Source organism: Sphaeramia orbicularis, chromosome 1, assembly GCF_902148855.1.
Source record: "Sphaeramia orbicularis chromosome 1, fSphaOr1.1, whole genome shotgun sequence".
NCBI lineage: Eukaryota > Metazoa > Chordata > Actinopteri > Kurtiformes > Apogonidae > Sphaeramia > Sphaeramia orbicularis.
In genome coordinates, this window is record NC_043957.1 from 21,405,409 (window position 1) to 21,428,714 (window position 23,306).

At 36.1% G+C, this 23,306-nt stretch overlaps 1 protein-coding gene across 1 annotated transcript in view; it reads left to right on the forward strand.

Moving 5' to 3' along the window:
• Positions 1–23,306, forward strand: part of grin2ab (glutamate receptor, ionotropic, N-methyl D-aspartate 2A, b) — a 200,403-nt gene that overhangs the window by 31,089 nt on the left and 146,008 nt on the right. Inside the window, exons 4-5 of the mRNA XM_030142138.1 lie at positions 13,064–13,288; positions 13,377–13,535. Coding sequence (XP_029997998.1) covers positions 13,064–13,288; positions 13,377–13,535 — 384 coding nt within the window. The remainder of the gene's footprint in view (positions 1–13,063; positions 13,289–13,376; positions 13,536–23,306) is intronic.

Here is a 23,306-nt window from a genome sequence, read left to right on the forward strand (position 1 = left end):
GGAAACTGCTACAAAAGTAGCACTGGGTCTTTATGGGTTAAGTAAGTTTAGTTTTAGAAATAAGAAAAAGAAAAACAATTAAATAGTCGAAACTCTGGGTGTTCATTTCAGAAAGTGAGGTTAGTTGAAGTCAGTTAATGAAGCACACTTGTTTGCTGGCAGTTTTTGTCTGAGTGTCTGCATATGTCCTCCCCCCTGCTGTCTGAAGGAGCTCTATGATTGGACACTTCAGTTCCTTCTTCATACAACATATATGACAGATCCATCTATGATTCACGCAGTCAGTAGAGTTTAAGAGAGAAATATTCACTTTTACTCATAGTCATAGTTATCAAATTGAACCCCTATCTCTGCCTTCACATTTACAAAATTACATCATAGATTACATCACCATAATATATTCACTCTCTGCTCCGAATGAAAACATCCAGTGAACGGATTGGGAATCTCTGTGAAAAAAAAAAAAAAAAAAAAAAAAAATCAAATAATGCTTGTCAGGTACTGGGCATATGGTCAATGAATTTAAATTTCTGTCACGACATTTACCAAAGCACTGAGGGAAAATTCAGTGAAGTTACAGCCTACGGAGGGTTGTAAATATTTCAGAGTAAGCAAGCGTTGTAGTTTAAATTAGTATGTTTCCATTTACACTGCGTGCTGCTGGCTTTATATTCACATGCCATTTTAAGATTATTCAAATGTCATTGACTGTATTACATGAGTCTACATAAACTGTAGTCATCTGAGTTTTATTCCTGTGAGGTTAGATTAGAGCTGAATACATATAAATATCCATTATACATGAATATCCATAGTCAATGCCAATAAGTTTTTAATATCAGGAGGCATGTGTGGATTTTCTCTGTATATTCACTTTATTCTCTATTGTTAGTTTTTTTGCATACATATGGTCTGCAAATGCATGCATAAACTCATATTAGTTTTTACCTAAATCTGTTTCCATGGTGAATCTGTGTCTTTTAGCTCTATTGATAAAGCCTTTTTTAATTCATCAGACACAAATATGAGTTTCACAAGGTACTCAGGGTTTTCAGGGACTCAGAATTACCCGATCCTCCTTCCTGAAACATGGAGCTGATGTTGAACTTCGACATCATTTGAGCCAGCGCATTATGCAGATTGACTTCTTAAAATGGTCTCTAGGTCAAGTTGCTCTTTTCTGGCTTAGTTTTCCAAAAACTGAGATTAATGTTGTACTAGATACATGTAATCTTTTGCAGTTAGAGTTAATCAAATAGATCTTGTCACTGACACATTTTCACTTATTAACATAGAAAATGCACGGGTCTAGTGATTTTAATTCACAATGGTTGTGTTGTCCATGTGGATGCATCAGGTCCAGGGTTTTGGTTCGTGCATGCTGTTTTGTTGGCATGGTACTCTACTATCAACTCAACTATTGTTACTTTTATTCTGCTTTCCTGTGTTATTCATGGTCCAACAAACCAAAATGTCACGTTAGAAGGTAATCCAGATTGTAAAGGTGAATGAAAAGTTAAAATGTGGTACTTCCAGTTAGAAACTCATCACTCATCACATCCTCATCAATTTCACCACTGAACTGCATTTTTTAAGCTCTTGTTTACTTGCAGAAAGCACCTAAAAGACAGTCCCAGTTACTCATAATTAGTTACAGCCTTAGCAAATCAGACGGTAATTTCATGCAGATTGCAGCCACAAATATGTACATAAATCTGGCCCTGACACTGGGAGTTTGGAATGGGTTTTTATGCAGATTAACAAATACAAAAACAAAAAACAAAAAAACAATACACTTGATGGTGAAAAATGTGTTTATATCAATTAAAGGAGAGACTGTGGTACAAAATTACAATGGGAAGATAATATTTCCTGGTAGCAGCTCCAGCCTGTGGAACCAGAGCCAGTTGTTATGTCATATAGGCATAGGTTTGTGGGCTTAACATTCATATGTATTTGGACTTTTTGGCTTGTTTAATATACTTGGCACAATGCATTAGCGATCTAACTGAGAAAAGTGGTTTTAATGTCAAAGAATATTTTAACTTAATTCTGTTTCATGCATTGAAGCAGAGGGCAGAAGATAGCCCTCTCATCTTAATTTATTGCTGATGTGCCAGCATCTAGTTTGCACCAAGTGCTTATGGGAATAGCAGATAGAAAAAAATGTAGAGTTAAAGGTAAAATATGTAAATATGCATCCCTCTCAATCATCACTTTTGACCATGTAGAAGGGAGTTGCGGTGGATTTAGCTGCAGAGACCTGGCCATCTGCCTGTGTTTTATTATTTTCCTTATTGTCATATTGGTTTTGTGGATGTTTCTTGGCAGTGAGTGTATACCTTCAATAACAGTGTTGCGAAGGTATGCAGGTGAGACTCTATAGACTCTTATATAAATCTCTGAGTCACAGAAAATAAGAGGAATCATGTATTTCAGCTGCATTCACTCAAAAGCCTCCCGCAATGTTGTGCACATTTGTAGTCATATTCACTTCTGCTTTAGAATTAAACTGCTCTGAAACACTGAACTGTAAAATATGTTAAATATGCTATTTATTATTAATAAGCTATTTGTCATATTCTACTTTAAAGCTTTCAGAAATGGCATAAAATTATCAACAGCTTGTGAAATAAAAAGTTGATGTCACTGTGAGGTTTATCCAAGATGTCCTCATCAGATATCTCATGCTAATCTTTGACACTTGATTTAATAGTAAGTTTCTGCATCTTCTAATCTGCCCTCAGTTTTACATGAGAAGAAATAGCTATACTTAAATATTCGGTGCTGATTGGGTCACTAGTAGAAGCTACTCATTATTTTTAGCTCGCTGGCCGCTGGCCATGAGCTATTGTGAAGGCGTGTGTCTGGCGTCGTCTTTGTCGCTATTGTCATTAGCAATTTCTTCAAACATATTCTTCTATGAAAGCTTTCTTGGGACAATGTCTACAAAGTTTGTATTGAGTTTTGAATTTTTTTGACAAATATTTTAAATGTTAAAAATGTGCCTTTACTTGTAATGGTCCATATTTTAGATTTTGATGTTTGACAACATGGAAATGATAGACATCAATATAGTTACTGTTGAGCAGAGATTGCTCTAGACATTTTATATTGTCCGTCATTTTGACGGACAGGGTCGTAAAAAATTCCATCATAACACATTATTATCCGTCATTTCAAATTTAATTGTTTAATGATAATGAGACATTATAGTAGTTTTTAATGTTCAAAACACATCTCAATGATGCAGCAACTGTAGTTGCTACTGACTGATAAACCAACGTGATATCATGACTCGTGTAAATATACATGCCGCTTTTAATTGGCGTGTTATCTGTGCACATTATGAGCTGTCTGCATGTGTGTTCATGCTGCGTCAAATACCTACCACGCACCAAAGGTTATGGTTAGGGTTAGGGTTATGTGAACTGGAGATCTTGGCATAAATTGACATAATCGAATAACCCGCAAAAGGTAGAAAATGCATACGTGTAGCACACCAAATGCCATAAGAACTGGTGCATTACTTGCTTGTCCTTCATCCTCCACTGCATCAGTCCCTCTTTTTTCACTGCGTTTATCAATACCATCACATTTACTGGGCTTTTTAAAATAACTAAGGAGACGCTGTCTTGACATTTTGTGCTAGCAAAGTAGCATCTAATTTTGGCTAAAGTCAATTACACAATGAGACAAGACTTGACACTGATTAATATGCACACAAGCTATCAACTAGACAGGGGTCTACGACAGATGAACTAACTGAGTCATGTGACAGAAGTACCATTGTTGTATTCTGTGTAGGGGTGAACTTTGGTGCTTTAGGGTTATATACAGGTAGGATACTGTTGTGGACTGTTTGATGCCTTGTTAAGACAGAAACAGACCAGTGATCCTGCAAGCAGGTTCTGTTCACAGTGTTGTGTGAAAACTTCCTTAGTATTTTAATCTGTCAAAATGACGGCTGGCCTTCAGAATTTTCCACCATCTTTAAAAAAAATCTGTTAATGACAGAATATTTTCAGTTAACGTGACCTCTGCTATTGAGCACTGATGGCAAGTTATGTATGGTCTTTCATTTAATTTATTGAATTATCCCCCAGTGAAAGTACCACCCACTCCTATTGGGAGATTGATCTCCTGCATCAAGACCACAGGACTCTAACACAGAGACAGAACCTGACAACCTCACAAATTCAACTTGTTATTGATTCTTGAACATGCTGGTGAGACACAAGGATGTTGGATTTTTTTTTTTATTTTTTATTTTTTAAGTACTACTTGGTTTTATTAGCTGCTATTATGTACAAAAAAATACATCTACCAGTGCACTTCAACACACTAGACCTTGGTCAAGTCAAAAAAAAAAATACAGAGTTTTAGAATCTGTGGTCTCTGATTTATTCCAATGTAAGTCTGAGCAATGAAATGTCAACAACATTTATTGTGACATAGTTCTCCTGATTGTGAATTTACAGCAAAAAATGTTTGATAAATATACATATTATTTCGATGTTCAGATAGTTTAGATAGCTTTCAGTGCTTAGTAACACTAGAAGGCCTAATCTGCACTTGCACGTCTTGTAATTCTGCGTCGTGCATTTCTGCTTAAATTCTGCAATACATCAGTGAAGGGTGTAGTTTGTATAACCAACAAAAGCAGAAGATAAAAATCTGCATGTTTTATTACCTACAGGTTGATTGGCCTCAGATTTTTGCTTTCTATGACTTTCCCTTTAGAGCATAAACATATTTCTACCTGAAAGAAATAATGACTTGACATTTCAAGTAGTCAGTGAGCACACTACTGACGGATGTATAAATGCTTTGCCACATCACAAGCTGTGTTTCTCCCTTTGAGTCAGCGTTATACAGCTCCATATCAAACCAACAAAGTTACAATGTTTCATATTTAGTCATTATTATTTGGGTTGAGTATGACTTTAAGATATTTTTGGGATAACAACGTACATAGAGCCTAATTTGTGTTGTCATTTAGAGACACTGAGTAAAGCTGCTTCACTGGCTATGAATGAAAGAATGAATGTGTGGACGGATAGATTTAAGCAATTACACCCACATGAGCATTATTTAATAGGAGTTAGAGGCTAACATTGTTGAACCAAAAAATGTGCTTATTTTTGAGGAGCAAGTCACTTGGGGTTGTGTTACAGTGTGCACAACAACATCCTCTGATTCATGTCACTGCAGCAGCTTGAGGGCTTCTTAATGCCATTCCCCATTTGAGCACTGGGTGTGTTGTTTCTATCTTTGACATAGACATCATTTTCATAAATTGAGGTTTAATTTTAGCTACAAAAAAGTGTTTGCTGCTTTAAGGCATTGGGGAAACATGTTCCATCTCACTTTCTCTATTTTAATATTTTTTTATTTCAGTAAATCAACCATTGTAAAAGCTTTACCTTTAGAAGACAGTGTAAAAGGGAATATAAATTTAGCTGGATACCCTACTTAAATATTATGCCTGCTGAATATTGTTACTGAATTGCTGAATGTGTTACATTATTTAGATCTTTTTCAGTGTAGTGGAAGTATTAGCATAAATGCTAACACAGAGGGAAACTTTTACCCCTCGTGACATTTCTTTTGGATGATAATCACAGGATTCAACGGATACGACTTAAAGCACAAATGCAAATTATGTGAAGCAAAGTGAACACTCACTGACTCAAAGCTTCAATGCCATCTCTCATCTAAGCAGTGGCTGTGATGTTTCGGTCTTTGATACAGACACCATTTTCACAAATTGAGTGTTAATTGTCACCTAAAAAACATTTTCAGACAAGACTTTTTGCTGCTTAAAATTTCCTTTTTTTAAAAAAAAAATCTAAGAGACATGTAACAAAAAGCAAAGGGTCAATCTATAGAAACACTTTTGAGTTGACTACATATGTGAAAGCAGTGAATGACTTTCATTACAAATTTTCTTAAATTTGTTAAACCCAAGTGATAGCCTAATTATCACTAATCTATTAGTCTTTTTGTGCTTATGCACCTAAATCACTGTCCCTCACGGTAAACAACTTTGAAGATGACTCCATCATAAACACTGTCCACTTGTTTAGAAACCGAAACGTCACTTGAAGGAAATATTGTTGCAAAGTGCATTGTGGGAAGCGAAAAGCGGTTTCTCACAATTTCGGAAAGAAAACGAGCCAGATTGCTACAACGTGAAATTATACTGTCCACCAGGGTTGTTTTAAAGAATGAATAAAGTCAGTGGATAGAGGTAAAGGTGACATTTGGGTTTAACACTCACCAACAGACAGCGAAATTGCACTTTGTGACAAAATTTCTGAAAAGGCCAGTGACGTTTCAGTTTATGTTACTTTGATTTTTAAAATTTGAAAAAAATAAAAAATAAAAAATTGTGATCAAAGTCATATGCTGCTTTAAATCTCGTATTACATTTAAAATCATACCCTTTTATTATATAACTTACACATAAGTGACAGCTGAATTATTTTTACACTTTTGCTTACCATAAGGAAGATAACACAAGAGATAATTTAATTAAAGTGCATTATGCAAAATGGCTACAGCTAATCTAGCCACATATTTTTCCTCAAGGTTTAGATATACACTACATTACATCATTTATTCTATATTTGATGTCACCCATTTCTTTAATTCCTCAAGAATAAATTAAGTAATACCAGTGAATTTAACAAGCTTTGGATGAACGCGTGATGAGAAACTTTATGAAAATAGACAGTGGACTTACTTCTGTACCTTTCTTTCATGCACCTTCAGGAAATTAGAAGATGACAAGAAAAGAATCTGTTACTTGAGAACCATAACAGGAGTCATTATATCTACAAAAATTAAACAAATTAAACAATTATTCATTTTAAGACTTGCTTGATGCTTAAAAGTGCTTTTGCTATTTGGGCAAAAAATGTTCCAGGAGGAATCTGTTAAAGTAAAGGAGCTTGAGAAACAAAAAAACCCCCCAAAAACCCCCCACATATTAAAACCAAAATGGTGGACTTCCTATTGGGCATATGACATGGATCCAAGACGCCTCTTTGTGTGTCTCAGTATGATCCATGTCGACATCAAATATGCTGTGTTTTTGGGCTTTATCTTGAAAATTTCCAAGGGGACACTATTGAGAAATTTTGCCACATAAGTGCATTTATAAAATATGAGTTTTTGTCACCGTGTTTGAACCACACGCCAAGTTTGTGACTATTTGAATACGTCCTGAAAAATACAATACTTCAGAGAGAATAATAATAATAATAATAATAATAATAATAATAATAATAATAATAATAATAATAGTAATAATAATGACAATAATAATAATGACAATAATAATAATAATAATAATAATAGTAATAATGACAATAATAATAATAATAATAATAATAATAATAATAATAATAATAATAATCTTTACAGGTTCAAGAAAGCTTTTGCAATTTTTAGTGCTTGGGCTCTAAAAATAAAGCTCCCTTCAGTCCTGTTTTCATCTTTTCTTATTCCATTAAATCAACTATTGAAAAGTCCTTTCTTTGTAAAAGACAGTGTAAAAGGGAATTCATATTTTGTGTTGGCAGGATACCCTACTTAAACAGTATGCCTGCTGAATATTGTTGCTGAATAGCTGAATATGTTACATTATTAAGATCTTTTTCAGTGTTGTGGAAGTATTAGCATAAGTGCTAACACAGAGGGAAACTTTTACCCCTTGTGACATTTCTTTTGGAAGCTAATCACAGGATTCAATGGATATGACTTAAAGCACAAATGCAAATTCTGTGAGGCTAAATGAACACTCAGTGACCCAAAGTTTTGCAGCGATGTTGACCGTTTTGGAAGCCGTGGGAAGCCACAGACTTTCGCTCCTAGTTATGTTAGCTCTGATGCTAACTCCAGGGAAAGTTAGTGTAATCTTGTCCCATTGGTTAAAGCTGACACTAATTTCCTGGGACAGGAGTGTAGCGGTGTGTGATTTAGCGGCGTATGCTAAGTGCTGCTGGAGCTTCAGGCTATTCTGTGGGCACCAGGGCAGAGAGAGCGAGCTTGGAAAGTACTGACTTGACTAACTGGCCTGATTAGACCGGGTGTGAGCTGACATGGATCAGATACACATACTAACCCAGCCGGAAACGCACATTGGCAGAATTAGATAAAGAGGGAAGTAAATGAAATACACGATGGGAAAATAAATAGATAAGATGATTAGCAGACACGGATGCCGAGTTCGAAAATGAAGAGACAGTAGAATGAAGAGTAATAGAGACACTAGGTTAATTTTGTGGATGCGATGGTTTCCTCCTGAGGTGTTTTTCAGCTCTGCTGGACTGTGGTGGTGTAAGAAATTGGCTGAGATGCAACGTAGCATTCGCATCATGGTTTCATTAGCTCTCATTCAGCCCAGGGCATTTCACACTGCATTTCCTCTACTCATCTGCTTCTCTTAGATCTGCTCACATTACAGGAAAAGGTAACACAGAATAACCTAAAGCTGGGAAGAGCAGCTTAGACGCCTCTGTATTAGACTGGAACTTGGTTAGGATTTAGAGTTTAAAGAAATGTTATTTTTCATCTCAGTGAATGTTATTGATTGATGCAGACACTTGTGTGCCTTTAGCGATTCTGAATGTCTTCCCACATACCCCCACAGAGGGCAAAAAATCAGATTACATTTATTTCAGGGTTATTTTATCCATTAATAACTGGCACTTTACTGTGAACATCGCCTACAGGCATAGATTATGCTCAAATAAAGGCAGACAGTGGAAGGAAGATTTAGGATGTCTGCTGAAGCCCGATTAGCAGTTTAGCAAAATAAAGTTTGATTTAACCTTGTTTTTCCTAATGATTGCTCAATTTTTACGTGCAATGAGTGATTTAAAAAAAAACAAAAAGAAAAAAACTTAAGGCTTCAAGTAAACTCATTGCCACAGTTCGGGTTTCTCATGTAATGTTTGATTTCACACGTGCTGTTGATTAAATTCATGTCACATACTATATGTGAGTCACACTGTTTTTCTCAGAGGTAAATAAAAGCTAATCTTTGAGAAACCCAGCAGGCTGTTTCATAGCACTTGGTGTGTTTTTGGACATCTTCAGAATACACAGATTATATAAACCATGTTGCATCTATTTTCTTTTAAAGAAACACATATGGCAAGAAGTGACAACTGTCAAAATGAGACGGCAAGTTTCCGTTTCTCAGACCATTATTTTCATGTAATATTTTCATGGATTACTGTACATCTATTACACCAAAAGGCTAGTGATTTCAAGGCTTCCTGTACTATTTGTGTAAACACACATCGTTAAATCTGAAAGTTCTGGGCATACAGAGTTAGTTTATAATCACCTCTATGGTTTGCCGGCAGTGATATTTTAGAAAGATTTAAGTCGCTTATAAAATAACAATCTCAGCTCCCTGCTGCTCCTTAGACAGAATGCTGATAATAAGCAGGCAGCATTTCCCACACATACACTTTAATGGGCAGACCACCCAGGTATATTAATGGCCGACAAACTACGGCTGGATGATAAAACAATCTCAGAACTGGAGCACAATATAAATTATGTCGATAATGGTGATAAGCCATGGACATTTTTTCTTGATACGGATAGACCTAACAGTCTGTGACAAAGAAGAATGGAATGTGACACCCCTGACTAATCACGTATGGGTAGATTTTCCATCTCAAACAAATCTCATAAGGCTGTCGGGTGGTAAATATTTGCACTAAATATTTTTCAAAATACGATACAAGTAAATCTGGCATTTGTTCATTTCATTAAACCTAGGTAAATGATTAAAGTACAAGGAAAAGATTATCATATTTACAGACCAACTAAATTACTTAAACAAATTTAGATTTTAATGCCCTGTACTCTTAAAAAAGTTGGAACAGAGACAAAATAAAAGACAGCAAAAGCTGAAAAGTTCACTGTTGTGTAAGATTCTATGAATTGCAGGTCAGTTGTTAACAGGTGAGAGGGACATGATTGGGATTAAAAGACGGTCAATGTCCTGTCCATACTTGTATAGATATTTTTTAAACAGGTATTTTCTCTCCTCCTACAACCTGGTTTTACAAAATATCTGAAAACTGAATATAAACAGGTGCAAACACTCAGACAAACCATTGTTTGTGAGTTTATTAGGAGACACAGAGGGTCTGCCATGAATTTGAGCAGCGCTAAAGTTAGAAACATACCATTAGTTAACTGGAAGGTGGAGGTTTTGAAGTGTATTGTTTTTTTGTTTTTTGTTTTACATTATTATGTAATAAAGTTAGTATGGTTTTTGCTACAAGGCCAGTAGATCTGTGTTCCAGCTGGGGCCACAATCTATTGCAAGTAATCCACTAACTTATACACCTATACAGGGTGGGGAAGCAAAATTTACAATATTTTGAGGCAGGGATTGAAAGACAGTGTATGACCAATTAGTTTATTGAAAGTCTTGAGAATTTATTTGCCACAAGAAAATTTACATAATAGAAAATGTTTTTATTCTATGTGTCCTCCTTCTTTCTCAATAACTGCCTTCACACGCTTCCTGAAACTTGCGCAAGTGTTCCTCAAATATTCGGGTGACAACTTCTCCCATTCTTCTTTAATAGTATCTTCCAGACTTTCTCGTAATAGTTTTGCTCATAGTCATTCTCTTCTTTCCATTATAAACAGTCTTTATGGACACTCCAACTATTTTTGAAATCTCCTTTGGTGTGACGAGTGCATTCAGCAAATCACACACTCTTTGACGTTTGCTTTCCTGATTACTCATATGGGCAAAAGTTTCTGAAAAGGTATGGATAATAGTGTTAGGTATGATTATGACATCAATATATGTTTGGTTTCAAAACAATTGACGTAGTGCCTGCTGAGAAAAAACAACTAAATGTTCATTGTAAATTTTGCTTCCCCACCCTGTATGACCTGTATTTGATGTTTTGTTTGCATCCTCATCACACAAAGCAACAATAAACATATGCAATGTCCCCACTGTTTTCTAATGTTTTCGTTTTCCACACAGATACACACCAGAGGTTTTAAAAATCTTCAGTTCTATTGCACTGCTAGTGTGCGTGAACACAATGCTCAAACACAGAAAAAAGCTTTTTTTGAAAGCTGTCCGAATCAGTGTGGACAGGATATTCATCCTTACAAGGATGTGTTGTGACTCAACACTTTGTACCAAACATGAGAGAATTTTCAGTCCTGTCAGGAAGAATCTCGACACAAAATTGCAAACAATTTAAGTCTCTCACCTTCTACCTTACATGCTATCGTGAAAAGATTCATTGATTGTCAGGGTGTAAAGTCTTCATTATATGATCATGTCGACACATACCCAGAAACCTGTAACACCACTAATGCAGTCTACTCTGTCTGTATAGCATCAGTGATGTCTTTTTGTGCTGCAGTGTTATCAGTTATGCATTTTTGTGGCATAACAACCTTTGAAAAGCATTAGAAATGTGAGTCTCACACTCATGGTTGTGTGTTGGAAGCCCTGCTAAGTGTGTTTACCCGCATGAATTTCAAGATGGAAAAATATGCAAAAAAATATCCCTTCAAGGACACACAATAAAAAGGGTTTGTTTTCCTCATCATCAAATGTAAAATTTATCCATATGTCTGTAATTGTCTTTCTCCCAGACGTAAACACTGTACAGTTTATGTATCAGTGGATGGTAGTCAATTTGCTGCAGGTGGATCTGGTTCTGATTCATCAGCCTTCCATGAAATGAGATGAGCTCTGAGTGTATCCCTTCAATTGTTTTTAATAGTTGACAAAAACATATTTTTCATCATCATAAATAGGTTTTCTTTATTCAGTGGATATATAATAAGTTCGCACTATGGGGAGCAGTGTTTTACTCGTATGGAAATAACAAGACAACTTGTGTCTCCTTCCCCAAAGCTTTTAATTTATGAGCAAAGTATCTTATCATTCACACAATATCAGTCTAACGTGGAATCTCATCTTCTGCCTAGTTATCCACTGCACTTACTTACACTGTTACAGCTTCAGTAATCCAACATAAAGGTAAATAATTGGAAAAAGACAAAAACCCAGGCACTCATTTGGTTGGAAAATTTTGAAAATATAGAAAGCCTTTATTTCATGTTGGCATGTAGATCAGTTCATAGGGACTGGAGTAAAAAAGACACCAACACGTGTCGGCATGAGCCCTCTTCAGGGCGTAAAGGTAAATAACATGGCAAACTTAACAGTAAAGAAAATTAAATACAACATACAGTACTTAATGCAACTACAGAACTGGGACTTCTCTAAAATACTCACCCAGGACCCAGACACAGTCAGACATCTGCAGCTGAACTTGATCTGAATTTATTTTAATCAGTATATCAATGCCATAACAGTGACAGATAAACACACAACAGAAACCCCTGCAGGTTAAAGTGAACAATTTTAGGACTGATAGACTCTGAAGAATCACTATAAACTGACTCAAATGAAGCTGCTAGCCTAGCAACTGTAAAGCTAACAACAAACCGTGATGCAGCGTTGTCTGCAAAACAGCCCCCACTCCGCCACAAAAGCAATATTCCAATCCAACTCCATTTGTAAATCATTTTAAAACAACCACAGTGGACCGAAGTGCTGTACAGAATATAAATAAATAAATAAATAACAGAGTAAAATACAAGAATAGATTAAAAGACACAGAACAACTGTAAAAAAATTTTTAAAAATTAATACATAAATAAAAATACAGAACAATAGATAAAACCTAAATAAAAGAATAAAATATAAGAATAGATTAAAAAACATAAAAAGCTATACAATTAAAAACAATGAAAAAATAAGAACAATAAACCAATACCGAATAAAACAACTGAATAAAAATAAAGCATTCAAACATCTCACGTGGTTTCAAAAGCCAAGGAGAAAAGATGGGTTTCAATATTACTCCATGTAAAACTGTATATTGAACTGCACGTTGAAAAAATAAAAGAATGACACAGATTACTTTTACTTACCTTTTGCGATACTTCACAGGGCTAACATTTGCCGTGTTTGTATTTGTAGGGTATGATGGGTGGAGTGGGCTGGATGTTGCTCCTACTCTCCCAGTTCATGGTGCCTGTGGCGTCCCAGAAGCCTCCAGGGCTCAGTGTGGGTGTGATCATGGGCCAGACACGCCCTGTTAGCGATCAGGAGCTCCGCCCTCCTCGGCGTCCTGACGATGCCCTTGACGTCTCCGTGGTAATATTGAGGATCAACCAGACAGACCCAAAGTCTGTTATTACACAGGTGAGAAACATCAATATCACACATATAGATCCTACCACATACACACAGACCCTGTTTCACACCTGACCTTGTTTCACTGTGTCATAAGGTGTGTGAGCTTCTGTCACGCACTCGTCTCCATGGCATTGTTTTTGCTGATGGCACCGATCAAGAGGCCATCGCCCAGATCCTTGACTTCCTCTCCGTTCAGACACAACTTCCAGTCCTTGGAGTCCACGGAGGATCTTCTATGATTATGGCTGACAAGGTGAGTGACCATGATTTACACACTGCGTCCTTCTATGGCCTCACAATATTTACTGTATGTTTTTGGAAGTGAGATAAGGGAGACGTAATCCCAAGTCTCAGAAATGTCAAAGGATAATGCCTTTTTACGCCCAGTTTCCCACATTCTCCTACTAGACACGTATTTTATTGACAGTGTTGGTATTTAGAAGCTCATTCCACCTAAAGTCCAGCTCAGACCTCATCTTAATCCACTTTACTGCAGCATGAAAAATAATAAAGCCCTTTAACATTTACCTATTGAAAGATACCATTTTACGTCACAAGGCCGTGAGAAAAAATGATGCTTATGGAGAAAAAAAATAAGCGTGCAAAGACATTTTAAAGGATTTTGCCTGTTATATGCCACCTCATTATTTAATGGTCAAGGAAAATCTGAGAAGCATTAATGATAAAAAAATATTCATTAGTAGAGTAACATCAAGCATCATGGTCAATCAATGGTACGTAGGCCGCCTTGCAGTACTGATGCCCTTGGCTGGGATTTAGCGCAATAACTGCATTTCAGGAGCTTTCCCACTCTTCTAACTATGTAGAATAGAATAGAATAGAATAGAATAGAATAGAATAGAATAGAATAGAATAGAAAAGAAATAAGAAATATGTCTTTGGAGCCAGTTGAAATACAATAGGCTCTGTGCACCAGCTCTGACATACTTCTGATCGGCAAGTCAGTTTCTGGTTAACTTTCTGCTCCAGTCACAACAGCAGGGAAATGGACAGACATTCTCTGGGTCTTTAAAGTATCCTTCATGTTAGATTTGCTCCTTTTTCTGCTCAAGCTTTTCTGTCCATCCACTTCCCTGCTGTTGTGACTGGAGCAGGAATTTAACCGGAAACTGACCTCCTGATCACCTTTGAGATCGGAAGTACGTTACGGAGCTGATGCAGAGTCTATATAGCACACATATAAAAATGTAAATAAATAAAAATGCTACTACATAACAGTACAAATATCACATTCGGTATTCAGCTTCCATTCTCATATTTACATTTACTGTAGTCTGTTTTGGCCACTCGACTTGTGCTTGGGGTGAATGAGCCATTTTATATCTTATATGTTTTGCCAGAGGTATTCATGGAGCAACTCATACTCACCGTGGAGGGGCCAGATGTTGTCCCTGATAATTTACAGAGTTTGTCTATGTACAACTGTGCTGTAAAGGTCATCTAATGGCTTCATTCGGAGGCCTGCTGTTTTCACGATCCTGGTCAGCTTCATTCTATTTATTAAGGTCAAGTACCCAAACCAGATGGAGGATGTTCTCCATCATCATCTGACAGACTTTTCCCCAATATGCCACGACTGACGCTAAATGTGAATTCAGGCGTGTTTCCATCTAATACTATAATGTGAATATGAAGGGTTAGTTCATCATCATCATCATCATTGTGGTTTAAAACTCTGCTTGTTAGATGTAGTGTTTCATTCAGCAACACTTCCTGAGCTGTTACACATTAGAAGCATTTTGAGCTTGGATTTAGCTACCCCCCCCCCCCCCCCCATTGAATCTGGATTATATAATGTTGTTTTGTTGCTGTTCATCATTATGTTTATTTCTATTCATTCAATGAATATTACAGTCTGCTTATTGGTCTATACCTGCAGACAAATGTAATTGTTATTCTTTTTTTTTTCAGTTTTTTCTCAATTTTTTCATTTTATTCACATGTACCTTTAATTAATATGTCAACCTTACCATTTCTCCTAGAGTAAAAATTTGCTTCATTTTATTTATGTATGCAAATGTTGTGCAAAAAGTGGAACCTTAAACACTGGGTTTTTAAGTTGCAAATATCTGTTAATAAATTTAAGTATTCATCATGCATATACTGTAGTCACCAAACATGTTACTCCCAGTACTCCTCATGCAAATTTTCTCCCTCTTCTTTTGATAAATATCGTATTGTTCTTGTGTGATTTTACTTTAATATTTAGAAGTTGCTAGAATAAATAGAAATTTATATTAGGGCTGTGAATGAATAATCATTTAGTGGATAAGTCAAAACAATTAGCATAGTCAAGTAACTTTATTTATTTTGATGGGAGGGGGGTGGAAGGAGGTTTATATTTTACTTCAGAGATACATGCATGTTAAGTAGTCTTATAGTTAATCCACTCCTTGGATGATCAGGTTTTTTTTTTTTTTTTTGTTATTGTTTTGGTTTGGGTGTTGATGATGATGTCATGACTAATGCTAAATTGGCGTCGTTATTCTGCTAATTATTTGAAGTAATTAAAATGCTGATTTGTGGAAATTATGCCGTGTATTTTTGGTTTTAACAGTAGAATATGATATGACATAAACATAAAGATGTAAACGGACTCAAATATCACTACACAACAATACAAAGAGCTCAGTTACTGAAAAGTCGGTGTATTCATACCAACAGTGTTTCGCTTACAATTTATGTCATGTGTTAACTGATCCAGGGTTTTGTTGTCAAGATGTTGGAGATTAGAAAGTGACACACTGGTGAGGTTTGGGATGCTTATTTGTGCTGTTATGTCTGCTTCATCAGATCATTTTACATTTGGAAGAGACACTGACAGTTTATGGGCAGAACGCAAATTAACGTAGAAACTTTTTGGCTCAAAATTGCTTTCCAGCCTTAGTAGTTTTATTTAAATAAGGCTTTTAAAAGGTTGCACTGTCCACCTCCAAAAGCAAGGTGCTCATAAGGTCAGTAAAAGTAGTAGCATAGAATATGCAGCATGCGCCGGTACATCATTTTTATTTTAAGAGATGTTCAAGCATTGTTTAATTATATATTAAAGTGTTTTCTGCCTGGTCTAAACTGGCCTATGGAAAGAAAAAAAAAAGTCTGTCTGTTTGGGCTGTATGAAGCAGTATCATGTTTTTTACTCAGTGGGATGTCAGAAAAATAAGATTCCTAGTTTTCTAAAGAGGGGGAAAAAAAGAGATATTCTTTAAGATTGGGTTTCTGTTTTATTTTGTTATGATGCTCAGTGCAAAGTTAGGGATGTACATGTCTTTGCTGAATTTTCTCTCTGGTACTGACTCTGTAGACCTCACTGACTGACAGACAGACTGAAGAAGCTTTGATAAAAACACAGCTGGTTCTTTAGCCTTTAAATTTCTCAGGGCTCAGCAGCCAAAACACAGGAACCAATAACGGCTGTAATACAGCAGCCTTTTGAAGTGCTGGTTGATGGGGGCTGCAGCATGTGTCTATGTGAAGGGAGAGAGAGGGAGGTAAGCGAGGCAGGAAGAGGTGGTTTGAAGGTAAGAGTGCTGAGCTTAGAACGGGAAGGTCACAGTTTGAACCCCCACTGAGGATATAATGATGAGGGAAATAAATAAACAGTGTTTTTACTTGCCTTCAATCACTGCTTCTGATGTGCCATTAAATGAGGTACTTAACCCCCGACAGTTCTAATTGATCTCCTTAGAGACCTAAAGTACAAGAGTAGGGTCATTCCTGACAGCTCCCAGGTGTGAACAGGAGCGTATGTGGCCTGTAACTAACCAGCCCCCTGCCTCCAGTCCTGTAAATAAGAAACTCCTCCTACATGATTATAATGAAGGGCAGCGGCAGCTCACAGATGACTGAGGATAGTGGTTGAAAATCAGGTCAGTATTTAAGTTTTGTAAAAGCATGTGTTGTCACTCATGTAGCCTGGCCGCCACAGTCTGATAATAAACAGAAAATTACTCAACAACCTGGATGTCTTTCACTCAGGACTTTTGTTTTGAACAGTGAGAAAAGCATCACTTTACCAACATTACTCCTAATACTCTGATGCTAATAAGACCCCGGCATCAGCAGTCATGCAGGCGCTGTGGAGGTCTGTTGTGGTGAAGAGGGAGATAAGCCAAAAGGTGAAGCTCTCAATTTACTGGTCAATCTACGTTCCGACCCCACCCATGGTCATAAGCTGTGGGAAATGACCAAAAAGTGAGATTGCCGATTCAAAGGCCAGAAATGAGTTTCCTCTGCAGGGTGGATGGGCTCTGCCTTCGAGATGGGATGAGTTCAGCCATCCGAGAGGACCTCAGTGTAGAATGACTGCTCCTCCATATTGAGAGGGGCCAGTTGAGGTGGTTCAGGCATCTGATTAGGATGCATTCAGGACGCCTCCATGGTGAGGTGTTTCAGGCTTGTGCAACCGGGAGGATTATTTCTCTTGGCTGGTTTGTGTACAGCTCAGTGTCCCCCCGAAAGAGGAGGAGGGAAGGGAGGGGGGAGGGCGGTCTGGGCTTCTCTGCTTAGGCTGCTGCCTCCACAACCTGGACCTGGACATGCAGAGGATGGATGGATGGATTCATTCATTCATTCATTTGTTTCGAGCAGAAGAAAAAACAAAACTTTTATGTGTGTAAAGAACTAACAGCGGAGCAAATACATTAATAAATAGAGGTGATCAAGACAATATAGCAATTATCATGTACACTAGTAATAAAATAAATTCAATATATATTACTCAAAAAGGAGTAGGAGGAAGAAAACTTATTAAATCCCACCCCCACCTCTCATTTATACAACATAACACATTACTTTTGCTTCCTTAATAATAAAGTTACATCTGTTTAGAGTCTTAATAATGTAAATAACAGATAGTAAACAGATTAGGAAAATTGATGTATATTACACATAGTAAATATCTAATTGATAGTCTCCATAACTTATAATACAATATAATTCAACAATAATTACATGCATGGATGGATGGATGGACGGATGCAGAGGATGGATGGACGGACTTTGATTCTACAACATTTATACACTTTTAATAATGATATAAAACAGCTCATAAGTTGTGTTTTGCAAATTAGTTTTAGCCAAATGTCTGTGTAAAACTATCCTTAATATTGACATGAGTCAATAACTGCATCATAAACGTTAAGGTGACAACTCGTCTTATTGTCTCTCTTGCATGACATGATTGGATCTCAAAGCTTAAAACGAGGATCAATAAAAGGTTATGCAAACTGGTTCAATTTTCTTGTTTGGACAAAAAGCGGAGGAGCCTTATTGTAGTTCACTGAGATTCAAGTTCAAAGTTTTCCATTCACAGAGGATGTCGGCTGAGAAGGTTGTCCTTTAATCTGTCTGAATGTGGTCTGAGTGAATCAGATCTTAGTAAATCCTGAGTACATTCACATTAAGGCTGGGCAATGATTCGGCGTACGATACACTGTATTTTTCAAGGAGATTGTGTCATTAAAAAATAAATAACAGTGCTGCCAAAACTCATTCAGTCACTTTTAATGGCCCATTGACCAGTGTAATTATGGTCTTACTCAGTGCAGCTCTATGGATTTAAATGGCAGTTTGTGTTACTTGTTTTGTTGCTCTTGAAATGATAATTTCAGACAGAAAAGAATAACCATAAATCTATGCAGTAAGTCTGATTAATGCAGACGTGCAAAAACAGTTTTGATCCATTATACGACTCCAGCTGGGCAAATTGAGGCGCAGTCTATATAATTAATGGAATCAGTGCAGATGTCACAGATGGATGTACAGGAATGTGTGGGTCTAGATATTGTCAGTATAATATAAAATATTCCAATAATGATGGTTCAGTTTCTAGTTAAATAACAGCAACAGAATCCTTCAGATCCTTCAGAAATCAGAGAAAATTAGAGGAAAACAAGTTATAGTTTGGATGAAACTCGCCTACATTTTATAAGAGGTGAGAAAATTGATCATGGATTGTGATTCTACCTCATAAGATCAACACAGAATCTTTTGATCAGATCAAGCAGACATAACTCACACCTTACATTGTCTACATGTGATCCGATAACTCAGGATACAGGTTAATTCCAAATGTGAACAGGCCCATACTGTCAAACTGTGGGAAACACTGCGTCATTTATAAACACTTTAGTCTTCTTCTTGCCAGATAGTGAACCCACATTTACTGAGCTCCTTTGTCTCCTCCACCAGCCAGCATTTATAGCCGTCTGATATTTATTACTAACAATTTAACCACCATCAGTGTATCTTAATATTCATTAAGTTTCTGTGTTTTAAATTATGGCATATCAAATTAATATTCATTCACTTCCTGAACCTTTGGTAATATTGTCTTTTATACTTCACAAAAAGACTCCACTTTGCCACTTATAAATAATAGTAGTATCCTTAATAAATAATACATTTTACATTTTAGTTGCTTTAAATTCTAGTAACTCATTAGTGAATGGTTTAGCATAAAGTAAAGATAAATTAAGACATGAAACTAGAAATATGTGAGATTTAACAGAATATATCAAAATGCAGCAGTATCGTGTTCTTGATAACTTGTTCTCTTTTATCGATGTATGAACAGTGTAATTTAACAATGCATTTGTGTTGAAAGGGGTTATACTGTATGTAGTATTGATATTCAGCAGGGGCAAGTCTGATACCAGAACACACTTAGGACTACCAAAACCAGCAACAGTGATTCTAGCATTCTTTGACACGAAAACTTGTGTCTTAGTGGTTTTCATCTCATCTGGTCACTTTCTGATGTTTTGGTCAAAGGCCTTGTGATGTAAGTTTTTTTCACCATGGGAGAATAGCAGAATGACTCACTACTCCCTCTAGTGGACACGTAAATCAGACAAAACATGAATACGTTCATTGCATGTGTACAAAACAATTTATCATCGCATCAGAGCTCTTTATTCTAAACACTTATAATAATGAAAGTAGAATTCATAATAATAATAATAATAATAATAATAATAATAATAATAATAAATTTTATTTGTAATGCACTTTACATTTTTAGGGCTACAGGCAAGGTACAATAAAAATGATTAAAAGGGAAGTCAAGAAAATAAAAATAGAAAACAAATAGAACAGATAAAAACATGTAAAATTAGAAAAGCACTTGGAGAGCGCAGACCTCCACCAGGGTAGATCAGCTCCCCCCGATCACCACCAAAATTTAATTATTTGTCCCTTGTGCCAGTATCAACATTTCCTGAAAATTTCATCAAAATCCATCCACATCTTTTTGAATTATCTTGCTAACAGACAGACAAACAAAAAAATTGCCCCCCCCCCCCCCCCCCCCCCCCCCGATCAACACCAAAATTTTATTATTTATTCCTTGTGCCAGTACCAACATTTACTGAAAATTTCATCCCAATCCGTCCGTAACTTTTTGAGTTATCTTGCTAACAGACAGACAGACAAACCCCAATGAAAACATAACCTCCACCGTTCCTTGGCGGAGGTAAAAAACAAACAAACAGTTGAAACAGGTGAAGCATGCACAGACGTGGGGAGTTATACATATGCTTTCTTGAATAAAAAGGTCTACTACTATAATAATGTAATAATGGCTTAATTTCACAGCCTACTTAATACCCACATTTTTTGTAAGGGTTGTTGTAAAGTGGCGCTGTTCCTGCTTTGATACTGTGTGTAGTTGTTGTACAGCTTAATTACTGCGTATGAAGTGTGTAGGAATTCAGTTCAGGGGTATAAGGACACAGGGTTGGTGCGTCCTAGCTCTACTTTCTGTAGTCATGACAGAGAGCGTAACCATGAATTGTATTTCATTATCTGTTAATTAATTTTTGGATCCATCTTTTAGTTTTTAAAATGTCACAAACGTGCATGTCTTGCAGATAATAGATAATAGTGAAATGTAGCAGACAGATTCACTCGACTGTGGCAAGGCAAGGCAAATTTATTTGTGTAGCACAATTCATACACAGGGCAATTCACAGTGCTTTGTGATAGAGACGCATGATATTAAAGAAAAATACAGCTGTTTTGGATGGAAGTGAAGCAGTAATCCTGATTGGAAATGATTTACAGTTATCACCTCATGTGCCCCAGATTATTGTTGTAGATGTTTTTTTAGATGTATGTAAATAATTGTAATCCAAAATGTAAATAATTTAGATTTGTACATATAGCTGCACTGCTGCATTGTATGACAAGGAGTTCAGAATATCTTCATTGTAAAAACTGACCTACACTGTACTCGAACAATATTTAGGTGGTCATTAAGGTACAGTCTGTACGCCTGCTTGTCATACATTTATTCATATCCTGCAGCTCTGTTAAAACCTGGTGGTGTGTTTTTCTCATTTTTTTTAGTAATATGATTGTATATTGCGATGCCATATTGTGGCTGCCAAGTGTGTTTGTTTTCTTAAGTTGGTGAAAATGAAAAAGGTGCTGCTACTGAATACATAATGTGGACTTGATGAATCTGAATTCCATTAAGCAAAACTTCAAGAAGGAACAAACACTTCCAAATTGAACCCAGCACAGAGACTAACATTGACTGACATTTTCAAATCACTTGTTATATATGACACACAGATATTAGATTTAGAATAATGACAAAACAGATGAAGTTATCGCTCTGTGCAATATGTAGCAAGTAAACAGTTAAGTTATTGTTGCTTTTGTTAATATTAAAATTTTTTCGGATTCATTAGGTGTCGATTGGCTTATAAGTCAATATATACACGGCTTAAGCAGAAGTCACGATTTGCAGCAGTATGTTCCTGCCTCGGTGGTGACAGAGCCAACCCGGATCATTATGAGGTGATGAGGACTCTCAGTGAGGGTGACGTGTTTTGCACTTGACACTCAAACCGGAGTGGGGTGAGCTCATTGCAGTGACCCTGCTCCAGTGATTTTCCCTCTGCCATGTTAGTCCCTGTTTAGAATGTCTGATGTCATTTTGAGAGCTAAAAGAAAAAAAAGAACTTCTCCAATGAGAAAGAAAAAGAAGAAAAGATTCTGTTTATCCAATAATGGTGTAAGACTATGGAACAGACTGAGTGTGGAGCTGAAACAATGTCCAAACATCAAACAGTTTAAAAACAAATACAAACAAATGATTTTTACAAAATACAGAGAGGAAAGGGCCTGAGGGGGGAATCCAGTTGTTTTTCATAGTGGGGCTTTGACACATATGCGCTGATAATATCTAGTTTAAATATGGATATATGAATATATTATTACTATATAGGACAATATAGAATATTATATGTATTTATATTATGTATGTATATGTGTTTTTGTTTGAGGGTTTTTGTTTGTTTTGTTTTTGTTCTTTTTAGTTTTTATTAATATCTGGTAGGAGAAGTTGTAAATGGGTATTATCATATTAGTGTACATAGGTAAAAGGATGTGTGATATTGTTATACTATTATTATTGTTGTTGTTGTTGTTATTATTATTATTATTATTATTACTATTATTCTATTCATACAAAATAATAATTGCTATATAATGATCAGCAGGAATAGAAATTGGGGGTAGGAGTACATAAGTTTTTACTTCTTCGTACTCCTTTTCGAGCATGTATAATTTCATTTCATTTGTTTTATTATTATTATTATTATTATTATTGTTATTGTTATTATTATTATTATTTACTATTATTATCTATTTATTTATTTTGTTGTTTGTTTGCCTATCAATCATTTATGTACCAGTACTTATATCTTGTTGGTTGATTTTTGTTTTGATTTCACGGTCTACATGTTCGAAATAAAGATTTCATTCATTCATTCATTCATTCATTCATTCATTCATTCATTCATTCATTCAAATAATGGAAAAACACAAGCACAAAACTATCATTTCAGGGGTAGAAAATACCAGTTTGGACTTATCAAACATTCATATATGTTTTTAGAGCATTTGAAACACACCACGGTAATGACCAGTATTTTTAGACAGGTGTATCCACCAGACAAGCGTATTTTTCTTCAAGGTACATTGCATTGGAATTGGA